General features: G+C 45.7%; 1 protein-coding gene across 1 annotated transcript in view; it reads left to right on the top strand.

Annotated features, from left to right (window-relative positions):
- PRKDC (protein kinase, DNA-activated, catalytic subunit) overlaps nt 1-15,443 on the top strand; it is a 677,570-nt gene that overhangs the window by 82,201 nt on the left and 579,926 nt on the right. The window contains exons 8-9 of the mRNA XM_040354170.1: nt 3,810-3,865; nt 3,952-3,982. Of these exons, the coding sequence (XP_040210104.1) occupies nt 3,810-3,865; nt 3,952-3,982 (87 nt within the window). The remainder of the gene's footprint in view (nt 1-3,809; nt 3,866-3,951; nt 3,983-15,443) is intronic.

Here is a 15,443-nt window from a genome sequence, read left to right as displayed (position 1 = left end):
GAATTGTCATTCCTCGACTTGAAAATCAGATTGGAGGAAGGACAAATTAACACCAGCACCTACCGCAAGGACACTGCGGCGAACACGCTGCTCCACGCCACAAGCCACCACCCTGCGTCGCTTAAAAACGGCATCCCAATAGGGCAATTTTTGCGCATTAAGCGCAATTGCTCTAAATTAAGCGACTATCGTCGCGAAAGCCAGGATCTCTACAATCGCTTTAGAGAACGTGGATATTCACACAGACAAATAAAAAATGCCCGTAAAAAAGCAGCAAAAAGGGAACGTAAAGAATTACTTATAACTAAGAGTGAAACATCTGATAAAATATCCCAAAACTTTACAGAACCCCTACGAATTATTACTCCCTTTGGAACACAGTGGGAGGAAGTCAAAACAGTACTTGAAAAACATTGGGGCATACTAACCAATGCCCCACCACTAGCACAAATAGTGACTGACAAACCAAAACTAGTGGCACGTAGAGCACCAAACATCGGTGACAGACTGATTAGATCAGAATATATACGGGCGCCTGATCCCACATGGCTTACCAACTATCCCCGCTCCCACGGCATGTTTCCCTGCACCAAGTGCCACATCTGCCCATACGTCGACCGCACGTCCAGATTCACGGACTCTACGGGACGGAAATCCTTTGAGATCCAGGATCTAATCAATTGCCTTACGGAACGTGTGATCTACATGATCACATGCCCGTGTAAAAAAATCTACATCGGGAAAACGAAACGCCCCCTAAAGGTACGAATCGGCGAGCACTTGAGGGAGATAAACGAGAAAGTAAAAACCCCAGAAAAGCCCCTAGCAAAACACTTTGCTCAATTCCACAACCGAGACTCGCGTGGACTAACAGTAAAAGGAATTTATCATCTAAAACTGTCGAGTCGACGTGGCGACTTTGACAAAATATTGTTACAAAAAGAAAAACTCTGGATTTATCGCTTACAATCGCTCACGCCGGCCGGCTTAAATACAGAGCTAAATTTACAGATTTTCTTGAATCCTTAGCTCATCTACTATATGACATCCTAATACTTAAAATTAAAATTATATGACTAAATCAATACAAGCGAATAAACTAATTGGTCATCTATTAATTCAGCTGATATACTAATTTCTCTTCCTCCACAAACAACATAATAATAGTTCTTTCACTCCTTACCTCCTTCTAAAATAATGTCTATACAAATGCACCACCTTTGTCTATGTTGACTGTCCTTTATGTAAATCCCCTACTGTATTCCTTGATATTAATACATACTCATACGAAAATTACCTTTGATAACATAGAGACACCTATTTAAGTCTCACAACAAACAATGTTATTATCCATTCTTTACTTCTATTTTTTACCTCTAATTTTTGTTTTGTTCTCGTTTTTCTGCTACATTACAAATTTTCCAACATATAAAATATATTTTTAAAGTTTTGTCTTGCTGCTTTAACCAAGGCGTAAACTTTCACGGTAGTACAAAATCAAATCAGGGCTTACTTCATTTAAATTACAAGTTCCTCTACACTGGTGTATTACATTGAGTTAATTTCTGACAGAACTCCTAGAACGATCGTTATTTTCGATTGACACCAATCAAGACAACAATATATAACACCCACCGACTATCTGTGCAGTACGTCCAGGAAGAAGCTACGCCACTAAGCACGGCGAAACGCGTCGACGTCACAACCCGACGCCCGCTACGTCTACACCGGCGCTCAGCTGACCGAAGGGAGATCGGAGGGACTGCTCCATCGAAATACAACCTACGGGTTGTCGAGCAGACGAGGCGCCTAGTGCCAATATGACTGCTTGAAAGTCAGCACCAAGACTTACACGCTACCCAGCGCTCCTCGAGCAGTCTCCCTCGACCAAAGGGAGGGGACCGCGGAAGAAGGGAGGAAAAAACAGCTGTGCGAATCACGGCAACCAGCCCATCAAGGTCCTTAGTGATTACACGGACCAACTGAACACAGCTGATAAACTTGCTACTACACAGTCATAGACGCCGTTACCAATAAGACGAACACACAACAAATACAGGTCGGTAATTTTACCTATATTCGATCGGATGATCAAAGATGCAACTGTATTTAAGTCAAGGTAACAAATGAAAGAATGCATAGCAAGCAATACTACCATACTGTAATCCTAATACAGTCTATGGTCAGCAGTCCCTCATGGTGCCGAGAGCATGATCCATTGTTGTCATAAAATTATACTATAAACATTATAGAATTACCTGAAATTCATTTTCAAATTGATTCCAACGATAACTTCTAGCAACATCTATGGAAATTCCTTGATTGATTAATCAATATTGATGCTATTCGAATTAACTATACCAACAAAGTATCGCTATTCTAGCATGGTACTAATACAGTCAGAATTTCTAATAACTACCTAGTATCAAACCTACTAAATTTCGGATCCACATTATCTATGGACTTCCACCGAATTTGTATATACATTTAATGCACATACATACTTCCTTTTTGGAACAAAACGTACAAAAATTATTCAGAGCACTGACAACATACAACATACTCCACACTCCCCACCTCCCCCCATCCCCCTAGTCACAGGTTCACCCATCAGGTAAAGCATCAATTAGATACTTTAGTATTATACATGTGGTGAGATCTAACGTTCCCCACATATAACCATCCCGGTTATAGTCCCGACGATTCATGATCGGGGCATCCAAAAATTGCAACTAACTTATGATGCATGTCACTGATGTGTGAACCTTCAGCGCGCGTAGACGGGCGCCGTTATTTGTAGTCCAGTGAGTCTTGTAAGTCTTGTTTTATGTGTACAGGAACTCTCAAATACTAATTAGATTTTTTATCTGATTATTTGTCAAATTGCACCAATCTGTGCTAAATAAATTTCATTTTGATACATTTCTAAATCAAGTTCTTTGGTCAATTTCTGCTACTAAAAGTAACCCTCTTATCTAGATACTGCAGTCTTCACTTAGACTATCCCCCACCCCCCCACTTCTCTATTTCTTTAATTTATTTATATGCTCAATACGGTTACAGTACCAGCACCGCCCATTTGACGGATGACCCCCTATAGGTGTACTCAATTAATGACACCTACCCAATAAGTGACACAACTTGCATTTTCCCTTTACCCTTTTCCCCTAAAATAATATTTTGTTAAAGTTAAAGATGGCTAATCCACTGAACATTTGGAAAACATGTGAAATCACATAGACCTTTAGTCCACCACTCTTGCTTTAACTGGTTCCAAGAGAATTATTGCAAAATCATAGTTCATCTGTTTTGAGGCCTACTAGAATTTTAACATCTCTGTCAATAATATAAAATGTATTATTTCTTCACAACATATTACTTGTGTACAAGAAAAACAAATGTAATTTATTTTGTGCTGTACTTCAAAGCAGAAAGCTTTTGTGTAAAATTCACATGTAGGGTATTTAAGTACAGGCATTTCCCACTTTTAGTAATTGAAAACTATACAACAACTTAATGTGTATGCCCAGTTTTATTGGACTTTCAAAATCTGAATATTGCACAGACTTATGACATCTTACTGGGGTTAACCACAATGGTACTACCACAGCTCACCAGTTGAATGGAGCACGAGGGATATGACTCCTGATTGGCCAGATAACCTCAGATTCCTACATCTAAAATCGTAGGGGCTCCAACAACTCGCACAGGAAGATGATGACATTGCGTCAGCCAGAATGTGAGAACACCGTTGTATATTAGGTTTAAATTATAAACATAGTGGGTTTTTTTTGTTTTTTTTTATACAGATGCCAAAGTCTCAAAAGAAATTTTTGAATACACTGTGAAGGCAATAAGTCCACAGGTAAATATATAATATTGTTTGTGTTTATTTTTTTTAATTATTTTTACTTTTCTATAATTTTTATTTTATGTCCGTCTTTCTCACAGGTAGATTTGAAGCGATATGCAGTTCCTGCAGGTGAGTTGGTTACTGTAGCCTTAATAGAAAGATCAACTCAGATTTTTTTTTTTTTCAAATCTTTTATTTAAACTGAAACAAAGGACAGGATCCATAGCAACAAAAACAGCCTGAGAATGAACATGTATAATACAGTACAGATTACAAACATAATAGTAATAGCAATACTACAGAGTCCCCATATGCCAAAGGTAATTTCAAATGAGTTGGAAAAAACATTATATACTGTTAAAGACTGGACTATACTGTATGTTAACTATCTGCATGTTAGCTGAATAAACGTTATGCGTGTGCTGAAGTAAAAAGGAGGTCAATTTGCAAAAGCATAAGTAAGCAGAAGACTTAACAGAACCTGCCTCATCCAGTTTACTTTTCCCATAAATTGGAGAGTAACAAGGAGGAAAAGAGGAAATGCAGAGGAAGGGAAGAGAGAAGATCAGCTCAGATTTAAAGAGATTTATTTTTAAATAACAAACATGTTATACTTACCTGCTCTATGCAATGGTTTTGCACATGGCAGCCCCGATCTTCCTCTTCTCAGGTGCTTGCTCTGGGGACACTCATGCATACTCGCTCTCGAGCCAGCTGTGTTTGTCCATTGACACACATAACATGGCTCCACCCCGCTCTCTGCTATGCACACTGGCTGTAATTGACAGCAGTAGGAGCCAATAGCTTCCGCTGCTGCCTCTGTCCAATGAGGAGAGAAAGAGCCACTGCTCTCACGCACATCACTGGAATCACTGGAGGTGGGGGAGCTGTATGCATAGAATGCATTAAGGTAACAAAAAATTCTGCCTTTAGAACCACTTTACATGAAAGGCAAAAATCCTCATATTTCATCTTGTGCCATTACAATGAAAATGCTATGAATGTCGGTTTAGTTACCCATTAAAACTCCCATGGTTGAAATTTACCTATTGGTAAGCCTATATTAAGGCTTCCCTATAAGTACAGTAAATATCTCCTAAATGTGCACTATTTAGGAGATATTTACTTGTGAATGGGCCGGTGATGTCACTGGCACCTTCGCTCTAAAGGAACGGCATGCAGAAATTAAAGCGGACCTTCAGTAATTTTTTTTCAACTTTCCATCTATTAAATCTTCTGCCCTTGTTGTTTTAACTTTGGTTAGTAAACATATTTTTTTTCTGCCAGTAAATATCTCATACAGTCCACTTCCTCTTTCTTGTCTGGTAAAAAGCCTAGGCTTATGACATCATGCACTTTCAAACTCTCGAGAGAGTCTCCTGTATAATCTGTATTTGATAGAAAGTGATACTAAGGATAGTGATCCTTCACCCTCGGGTTTGATCTGTGTGTGAACCTTCGGCTAGCCGGACAATCAATAATGACCAATACACGGTGATGGGTTAATATGATTGTGTATTCAAATCAGACATCGTTAACAATTTATAACTTTTTTTTAAAATCAAAACTACTTTTATTGAGCATAGAGAATAAATGAACAGATGGGTAATAAGTGCAACATGCACTACAAGTACAAATAAATCCATTTGACACACATAAGGACATGTAAAAAAGAGTTGTTGGGGAAGGGCGGGGGAAACAGACTATCAGGAATCAAGTACTTACCGAGACCGATATGCAGAGGGTGGCTCACCTTTACGACCAAGTGCGCCTGTCCCCTGAGGTTGAGACAGGAGGCAGAAGCACAAGGCGGTACCGGTGCCAGCGAAGAAGCGGTGCTTGCAGGTAGTAGCAGCAGATGTAGTAGCTTCAGCGGGACTGCAGCCAGAGACAGGAGATAACCGAAGATACGTCAGGGATGCAGGTACGGATCAGGTCCAGATGAAGACTAAGGACTTTCCAAAACACAAGCCGAGGTTCAGGGGGCAGAGAAGGTAGCAGGTCCAAGTCACAAGCCAAAGTCCAAGGGCAGGAGAAAGTACAAGTCCGGGTCACAAGCCAATAGGTCAGGTCAGGAGAGTTCAAGCAAAGTAGGTGAGACAAGCCAAGTTCAAAAGTTCCAGGAGAGAGCTGAGTCGGGAAGCAATCCACAAGGTAAGGTTTCCAGGAAACAGGATACGGGTCAGAAGCTGATGACGAACCAGCAATTAGCAGAGGGGAAGGGGCTGGCTTAAATAGGCCGCACTGGCCACTGATTGGTCCACAGAAAGTACAGGTTCAGCACCAGGCTCAAATGGATAGCACACAGGATAGCACTGAGCAGTGGCTCAAAGACAAAGAGCTGGACCTGAAACGGCGAGATCCCAGGTTCAACTCCATCCAGAACCAACTGGGGAAAGTGACCGCAAAAGGTCTGTGCCCTGACACAGGGTTTTGCGTATCTGTGAAGGCACTCCCACAAGTAGCGCTCCATTCGACGGAGTCGAACGCTTTGGCGGCGTCTAAGCTGACTACCACCCTGGAGTCGACGTCCGTATGCTGTGCCTGGAGGTTCATGTGCAACCGTCTAAGGTTAAAGGCTGTATTTTTGCCTGGCATAAACCCGGACTGGTCAGGGTGTATGAGGTTGAGGATAACCTTGTTGAGGCGTAGGGCTAGGATTTTGGCAAGGATTTTGACGTCGAGCTGGAGGAGGGAGATGGGCCTATATGAATCAGGGAGCAGGGGGTCCTTACCTGACTTGAGGATGAGTACAATTAGGGCTTCGCCCATGGACGCTGGGAGGGAGCTAGTGTCAAATATGTGCTGGTACAGTTGGCAGAGCCGTGGGACAAGGGTTTCGCCGAAGTGTTTGTAGAACTCGAGGGGGAGTCCGTCGGAACCGGGCGTTTTAGACGTGGGGTGCAATGCTAGGGCCTCAGCGACGCATTCCTCAGTAATGGGCAACTCCAAAGGGCCACCTGGGGGGGGCGTATGCGTAGGGAAGTCAATGTCACGCAAAAAGGCAGATAACTCGTCCTGGGTGTGCCGGGCGGTGGAGGAGTACAGTTCGGAGTAAAAGGACCTAAACTCCATGGCCAACTGGTCAGGATCTGTCACCCTGACTCCGGAGGCCAACAGGAGAGAGACCACCACCGGGGGTTTGTAATCCAGTTGGGCCAAGTAGGCAAGGAGTTTGCCTGCACGTTCGCCAAACTCAAAGATGCGCTGCTTGCTAAAGAAGATGCCTTGTTTAGCTTTTTCAAAGTGTAGCTGATCCGTGAGTCTGGTCTGCACACGAACGCGGAGCGGCATTGGCTGCTGAGGGGTCCCTCTGAAAGTCCTGTTCAAGGGCGTCAAGGCTCTCCTCTGCCTGGCGGAGCAGTGCCTTGGAGGTAGCCTTGTGTCTGTTAATCTGTGTGGACAATATCAGGCGGGCGTGTGATTTAAAGGTGTCCCAAACAGAACCGAACGAAGCGGAGCCGACGTTTGTACAGAAAAAATTATCCCACTCGAGCCGGACCAAGTCCAAATCGGGTAGGATGGTAAGCCAAAACGGGTTCAGCTTCCAGATCCAGGCAGCGGAGGGGGTCGGTAGCCGCAGCCTGATCCAGTACGGGGAGTGGTCGGAGAGCACCCTAGTCCCAAACCCTGTGACGGTATTGGTATGATATCCCCGTCAAACAGTCCCTTCTTCCCATAACAGAACATCACAGAATCATCCACACATGAGCCAAGGCTGAATGCTGGAACCAGACAGACTTTAATAGTATAACACACAGCTTATATGTAATTTCCAAAACTGTTACAATGACAAATCTCTGCCCCCTCACACTGGGGCTTCCATACAGATCATGGGCAGACATTTCGGAGCCGATTCTGAAAACACATTTTCTTTAGATAATGACATCAGTGGAGTTAATTACTAGGTGTAACAGAATACATTATCTAGACAGCCTGACCACAATGAAGCAATCAGAATAATTAACCTGAGCCCCTTCTAATCACAGTAAACAGTAACCACAGGGCTTCTTCACACAACACACTAGATCAATTAACATTTCAACAGCCTGTTAGTAGAGTGAGTCACACCTGAAATCACCTTCTAACACAGCATTAACCAAGCAGGGAGAATTTAAACTGAAGCATCCTTCACAATGGCCCCCCTTTTTCTCCCTGCTCCGGCAACCCGGTTGGACCTTCCCTGGTCCAGTAGGGTTGACGGGTTCAGAGCTTTTAGTCCGAGGTTAACTCCGTTTGGCGTGACTGACCTCCCGTGGCAACTGCTTCAGACTCAGGTATGCCACCGGGTCGTCAGATCACACGCCGGTCAGTCCCCAAGTCTTTGTGCGATCTGCAGAGTCACCAGAAGTCAGTGTGAAGACAGCGAATGGGTCTGTGCGCCGCCGTCTAGGTGTCCCGCTATGGGAGGGGCAGGTTATGGCTCTGAAGTGACAATCACAGGAGATTCATAAAAAAGAAAAAGTTATATTTGTTGAAATGCTGTAGCACTGGTGCTCAGAGTTCGGGGGGGGGGGGAATCAGTGCCCCATAGGGTCAGCCACCCTCTGCTCCCTCCGCAGCCGCCGGTTCTCCTCTTTGAGCTTCTCCAGCTCCATCTCCAGTTCATGGAGCCTGGGGGGGTCAGCCTGCTGTGACCTCAGGTGGTTGTTCTCCTCCTCCATGCGGCTTATGCACTCCTCCAGCTCCATGTACTCACGGATCAGCTCCTGCTTGCTCATGTCCTGCAGGCTCTCCACGTGGTCCTTCATCATCAGGAACTGGGTGGTGGTGTAAGCGGCCACCGGTGGGCCCTTGGCGAACATCTCGGCCCGCATCTGGGACGCCTGCTGCGACTCCCTCTCCTCCAGTCGCTTCTTCTCCTCCCAGGTCAGCTTGTTATACGGCTTCCAGGACCTCTTCTTCTTGGAGGGTGGCCGGCGGTGCCTCTTTCTGCCCAGCTCCCTCCAGGGCCCCTCCGGCTCATGGCTGTCGCCCATGACCAGCTGACAATGGTGTTCCCTGTTGTCCGTAATAACAGATTGTACCATGAGGGCTTCGTAAGGGGTGCCCAATGGTTCTTCCGGACCCAGCTCCTGGGGATCCCAAGCCGAGTCTACACAATGGGCTGCTGCTGGTGGGCGGTACCCAGGTTGAGACCAATTTGACCTGGTGTTGTCATTCAGGGGGCAATTCTGCTTGAAGTGACCCAGCTGTTTGCACCGGAAGCAGCGTTGTTCGTTGTCCTCCTGGCGTGGATAGCGAGGGCTAGAAGTCATCGGTCTGTTAGGAGGTTGGTATCTAGCGGCTGGTGGGTGTGAGGGCGTCGTTGGTCGTGGAGGTTGTACCCGTGGTGTGACCTGGTTTGTCTTGCGAGTATCCGCATATTTATCCGCCAATTTCGCGGCCTCTGGTAGAGTCATGGGCCTGCGATCTCTCACCCAGTCTTTGACGTCCGTCTGGATGTGATTGTAAAATTGCTCCAGGAGCATTAGTTGTAAAATGTCCTCTGCGGTGGTGGCCTGGCTGCTGTTAACCCAGTTAGAGGCCGACAGGGATAACTGGCATGCCCATTCCGCGTAAGAGTCTTCCGTGGTTTTGCGTGAGTCCCTGAACTTCTGTCGGTGGGACTCTGGGGTTACTGCATAACGAGCCAGGAGCACTTCTTTAACCCGGGCGTAGCTATGGATATCCTGATCTGGCACGGTCCGGAAAGCATCAGAAGCTTTGCCTGACAGTTTGCCTGACAATATTGCAACCCACTCTCCTCTAGCTATTCGGTGCAGGTTACATTGTCTCTCAAAATCTGCCAGGTAGTTATCAATTTCACAGTCCTTTTCATCAAAAGCTTTAAAAACGCTAAACGGAATCTTCCTTGCGTCTGCTGTGCTGTACTCACTGTTTGGAGAATGTGCGGCTGCTTGTTGGACTGCTGCCAGTTTTAACTGTAGCTCTGCGTTTACTAACAGGTCCATCACTTTCAGCACCACATCCGCCGTTGGGTTCGGACCGAACCATGCTAGCTTCTCTCTCATTAGCTTGTTGGCTGGTGATTCCTCTTCCTGAATCACTGGTGTCTCTATCTCTTGTACTGCTGGCGTTGCTGCAATCCCGTCCTCCTGATCTAGCTCCATTAATTCTGCTATGATGACCCGCTTGGTTTTGTTGCTAGCGATCCTTCCACGAACTTCCAGTAGTTCTTCCAGTGTCTGCTTGGAATCCGGGTGTAAAGGGGTATTGGTATGATATCCCCGTCAAACAGTCCCTTCTTCCCATAACAGAACATCACAGAATCATCCACACATGAGCCAAGGCTGAATGCTGGAACCAGACAGACTTTAATAGTATAACACACAGCTTATATGTAATTTCCAAAACTGTTACAATGACAAATCTCCGCCCCCCTCACACTGGGGCTTCCATACAGATCATGGGCAGACATTTCGGAGCCGATTCTGAAAACACATTTTCTTTAGATAATGACATCAGTGGAGTTAATTACTAGGTGTAACAGAATACATTATTTAGACAGCCTGACCACAATGAAGCAATCAGAATAATTAACCTGAGCCCCTTCTAATCACAGTAAACAGTAACCACAGGGCTTCTTCACACAACACACTAGATCAATTAACATTTCACCAGCCTGTTAGTAGAGTGAGTCACACCTGAAATCAGCTTCTAACACAGCATTAACCAAGCAGGGAGAATTTAAACTGAAGCATCCTTCACACCCCCACCTCAAGGAGGTGGGGAAGGAGAGGGGGGGTAAGGAGGATAAGGTCAATGCGGGACATTGCTGAGCGTGAGGGGGTGAAACATGAGAAGCACTACTGTGTCGGATGCACGTGGCGCCATGTGTCTGTGAGGGTAAATTCTGCGAGGAACCTGGGGGCAGTAGGGCTCAGTCTGTTAGGCGTAATCCCCATGTTAAAGTCTCCCGCCCAGGTGGCCGGCACCGCAAAATATCAAACTGGGAGGGATATAGTAGGCGAGGAGGAGAACCTCAAGGCCCCCCACAGTTGCATGTATAAACAGTGATCTGCCCTGGGGGTCCGACTGCAGGGAGTGTAGGCAGAACTGCACCGTCTTGGCCACAAGAACCGCGACTCCGCGGGAGTTAGAGGTGTGCAGGGCCTGGTATAGCCAGCCCTCCCAGGGCTTCTTAAGGCACATTTGTTTTTGGCCTGTGAGATGAGTCGCAACCAGGATGGAAATGTCGGCTCGGAGGGATTTGAGATGCGAAAGGATAGCTGTTCGTTTCGCTCTCTCCCCGAGGCCCCGAACGTTCCATGTTAAGATCTTAAGGGAGGCCATGACGGGCGGGTGGGGGGACAAGATGTGCAGTCGGACACCCAGGAAGCGGCATAGAATAAGAACACAATGGAAACAACAAGCCACACAATATAGTAAAACATGTAAGAACGGGGCCGATCCCATCAGCAGGAGCACACGAGGGATGCACCGGCGCGGACAGTATGTCAAAATGGAGTCACATGGAGAAAAAAAAAACAATAAAACATATTAAAATAAAAACCAAAACTGAACAGTCTGCGTAGACACTGGACCAGCAATGCAGGTTCAACACACTGCCGTTCACCAAACACGGGTGGGCAGAGGCTGGCCAGGAAAACATAGGTTGAGTGTTCTTGGATGGCGCAGGTGCCATGTTACCAGTGGGGTCGGGCGACCTAACTGAAAAGCGCACAACTGTGCAGGGGGGGGGGGGTTATATAGTCACTGTGGATGTGGGCGCAGGTGAGCCGCCCGAGACTCAAAAAAGGGGTGTAAAAAATAGGGGGAATAACCACGGGGACGGGGGGGACAAACAGCGCCACACATCCCAGTCCAGGGGTGTTGAAGGGCACCTTCCAGGGGCACAGCAGGGGGAAGAAAAAAAAAGGTGCATGAAGGAGAGAGGCGCCACAAACCAACTCACGGTTCTGTAGAAGGGCACAGGTATGCAGGATGTCCGTGAAGCGAAGGTCCACGATAGCGACGAGTCGATGGAGGCGGCAGGCAGGGTGATGAGGATCTAAGCCGGGGCCACGTCAGCCGCAGCGCGATGTTCCAGCCAAGAAAGGACGGCCTGCGGGTCTTCAAAGAACTGTGCCTTTCCCTCGCACACCACACAAAGCCGTGCCGGGAAGAGCATTGCATACGGGAGATGGCGGGCGCAGAGCTGCCTCTTGGCCTCAGTGAAGTGCGCCCTTTTCTTCTGGACCTTGGCCGAGAAGTCCGGGAACACCGCCACATGTACGTTGCCGAATGGGGATGTTACCTCTCTCCCGGGTAAGCCTGAGGATTGCATTGCGGTCCCGGTAATTGAGGAATTTGGCAATGAAGGTTCGGCGGGGCTCCAGCCGGAGGGGGTTTTGCAGCAAGGCGGTGTGCGCGCTCCACCACGAACGCCGAGGAGAAGGCCTCTCTTTTCCGAACGACTTGATCAGCAGGTTCTCGAGGTATGTAGGGGGGTCAGTGCCCTCCGCTCTCTCGGGTATGCCCAAGAAGCGCAGGTTACATCTTTTTACACGGTTCTCCATGTCGTCCTGCTTGGACAGGACCGCGTTTAGCTGGTATTGAAGCTGTTCAGTAGTAACCTGGAGGGGGTGCAGGCCTTCCTCCACGTGGCCGACCCGGCGCTCGGTTTCGGTCACCCGGTCACGGAGTTTCTGGACATCTTGGCGGATCAGGGAGATGTCGATTTTCACCTCCTTGATTCTGGACGTGAGGGTGGATTGGCAGAGAGCGATCGCCTCCAGTACTCTGACTGTGTCCTCTGAGGCCTGGGCCCCTTCCGCACGAGGCTGGTCGGCGCCATCTTCCTCCTCTGTATCATGCCCATCGTGGCGAAATTTAGCCAAAGCCCCGGACCTCTTAGGTGGAGATATGGTAGTCTGCAGGTCAGTGAGGTGTCCGGAGCCTTCAGGTGGTCTTTGGTTCGGAAAATATACCCCAGGATCAGGTTAAAAGGATATGTCTCGAGCGGTGCTCTCACTCTGCACGTCCTGCTACATGCAGCTCCAGACCACGCCCCCAACAATTTATAACCTTAAACCACAAAATCTTCCTATACCTCCCAAAACCACCCCTTAGCCTAACACCCTACTATCCAATCAAATGTCAAGTTTATAAAAACTCCCAGTTACCCAGAGGTTATACGAAGTACAAGATACAGAAAAAACATGGTACATTTGTGACGCAAACAATAGCTCCTTAACATGACCACATCTACCACAGTTCTTGTTACTGCAAATGTCACCCCTTTTATCCCAGGATATGTGGCCTAAACCTGGCAGGTGTTTGTACAATGTACAGACTAGTTCTGCAATTCAGCTGTATGCATCTCCAGACATTGCTATCTTGATATGAACTTGTCACATAACATCTGCAAACATCGGCAAAAACATCTCTCTTTGTAAGATACTTTTAAAAGACAGTAATTTTCCCTACATATAGAAGAACCCTAACTAATGTTATATAAAAGATAGGCTATATATGTATGTAGCTTGTATGCTGTATCAATGTATATCAATGTATATATTGCAGCTGATATATTAGACTATATATATATAGGCAAATTCCTCTCAGTAATAATATACAAGGTTTCAGGGTGTGGCTGGAAAGAGGCATAGGATACCTATCCCAATTGTATGAGGGTCACACCTAAAATTGAGACACGCCTTAGCAACTCAAGCCCATACATATAAATTAAAAGGACACTATTTTTTACATAAAAAAATTATTGAAATACAATACAGAAACAAACAGTGGGTCTTGAACAACATCACAACAAATGAGGAAAATAGGAAAGGAATGTACGTTTTCCCAAAAATTCGATAGAGCGGCATATCAGTAAAATAAGCAAAACATACAGGGACTCTCCATTATGATTGGCTCCCGCTGCTGTTAATCCATGTCAGTGAGCCAAGAGGAGAGAGAGGGGGTGGGGACGAGGTGCAGTTCTGTGTCTCAATGGACTCACAGAGCAGCGACTCAGCTCGGGTGCCCCCATAGCAAGCTGCTTGCTTTGGGGACACTCGACTGAAGGGAGGTGCCAGGGAGAGACCCGAGAAGAGGAGGATCTGGGCTGCTATGTGCAAAACCACTGCACAGAGCAGGTCTTCTTTTTTTTTTTTTTTAAACAAAGGTTTATTGAGTTTTATGCCAAGGGTTTATATAGGACAACTGTACAATTCAATGTATATAATACAAAAATACAACCCAATAAACAAACGCAAGGGGGAAAATAAAAAAACTGGTGTCAATTATTTCCATTTTCAGTGATAACCATATGTTGCATATAAAGACAGAGCAGATAAGTTAGACATGTTTGTTATCTTTAACCAAAAAAAAAAAAAAAAAAAAGACTTTAACCATATGCAATGCTAGGGATTTGAAAAAACACTTTCCGTGGGAGGGATGTATGGTAGAAATGGGGGCTGGAGTGTAGTCCAATGCAAGAGTAGTGATGGAGGAGATCATGCGGTGAACCTCGGACCATTACGTCTGGAGTAGCACGCAAGCCCACCAGATATACAATAATGTGCCCAGGTCCGAGCTGCATCTCCAGCAAATGTTGGAAGCTGAAGGTAATAACTTGTGAAGCCGTATCAGTGTACCATCGCGTTTTAACCTTATAGGCATTCTCCTGGACCGTAACATTTACAGAGCCCTTGTGAATGTGGTTTATAGATGTGTTCCCAAGCTTCCTTAGACTTGTCCAAGGGCAAGTTTTTTTCTCAAGGGAGACAGGTCTTGTGTGCCTTCGGTGAGTGTGAGCTAAACAGAAGTAAGTAGGTAGTCAAAAACCTGATTTTATGAGTACATGCACAAACTGATTTAAAAAACTCACTAATTTTCTAATTATATGGAACTTTGATAGCTGAGTTACATGCGCACACACTCATATTTCAGCTAGGGTGGAAGGGGGACTTGGTTCATTATTGGAGAAACACCTGAGACCAAGTTCTAACACTCGCTCTGGCGTCCCTATCGCCAATGTAAATATTCACCCAAGTTTTTATCCCAAATAGAGTTTATCACACCTGTTCCAAAAAGAACTTTAGAGACATGGCTCTGTGTCCCAAGAGTGATTGTGGTCCATCAGACTTTATCCATATGATATAAAGATGCCCAAAATTCCAAAGATAGTGCCAAGACATTGTATCTCTTAAATCCTTGTTTGTTAGGTCACTTGCCACTAGAGCCCAAAATATGACTACTTAACATGTTTGAAAATGCTACTGTGCCTGCTGAGACGATGGCCCCTATTGTTATTTTGCTTTATATAGCACGGAAATTAATTGCACAAAAATGAATGTCCCCTAGCTCCCCCACGGTTACGGAGTGGAAAAATCAGGTCAACATCCTAATTTCCTGACGAAACGAATATATCAGCATAGAAAGTTTGAAAACCCATGTAATCCCTGGCTTAGCTTCTTTCTATCTGACTGTACACAAGTTGCTCTCTTTATGATTGAATGGTATGTACCCTACAATTACTGTATTAATATGAACACATTGCAGCAGGCATACTGTGCTCCATATTATTTAGAGAAGAAACATACTTGGGTCAACTTGTGCAGGTTTGGTTTCCTTTCTATTTGTG

This window comes from Rana temporaria, chromosome 5 (assembly GCF_905171775.1).
Source record: "Rana temporaria chromosome 5, aRanTem1.1, whole genome shotgun sequence".
Taxonomy (NCBI): domain Eukaryota; kingdom Metazoa; phylum Chordata; class Amphibia; order Anura; family Ranidae; genus Rana; species Rana temporaria.
Note: the sequence above shows the minus strand (reverse complement) of the source record. Positions and strands in the feature narration are given on the sequence as shown.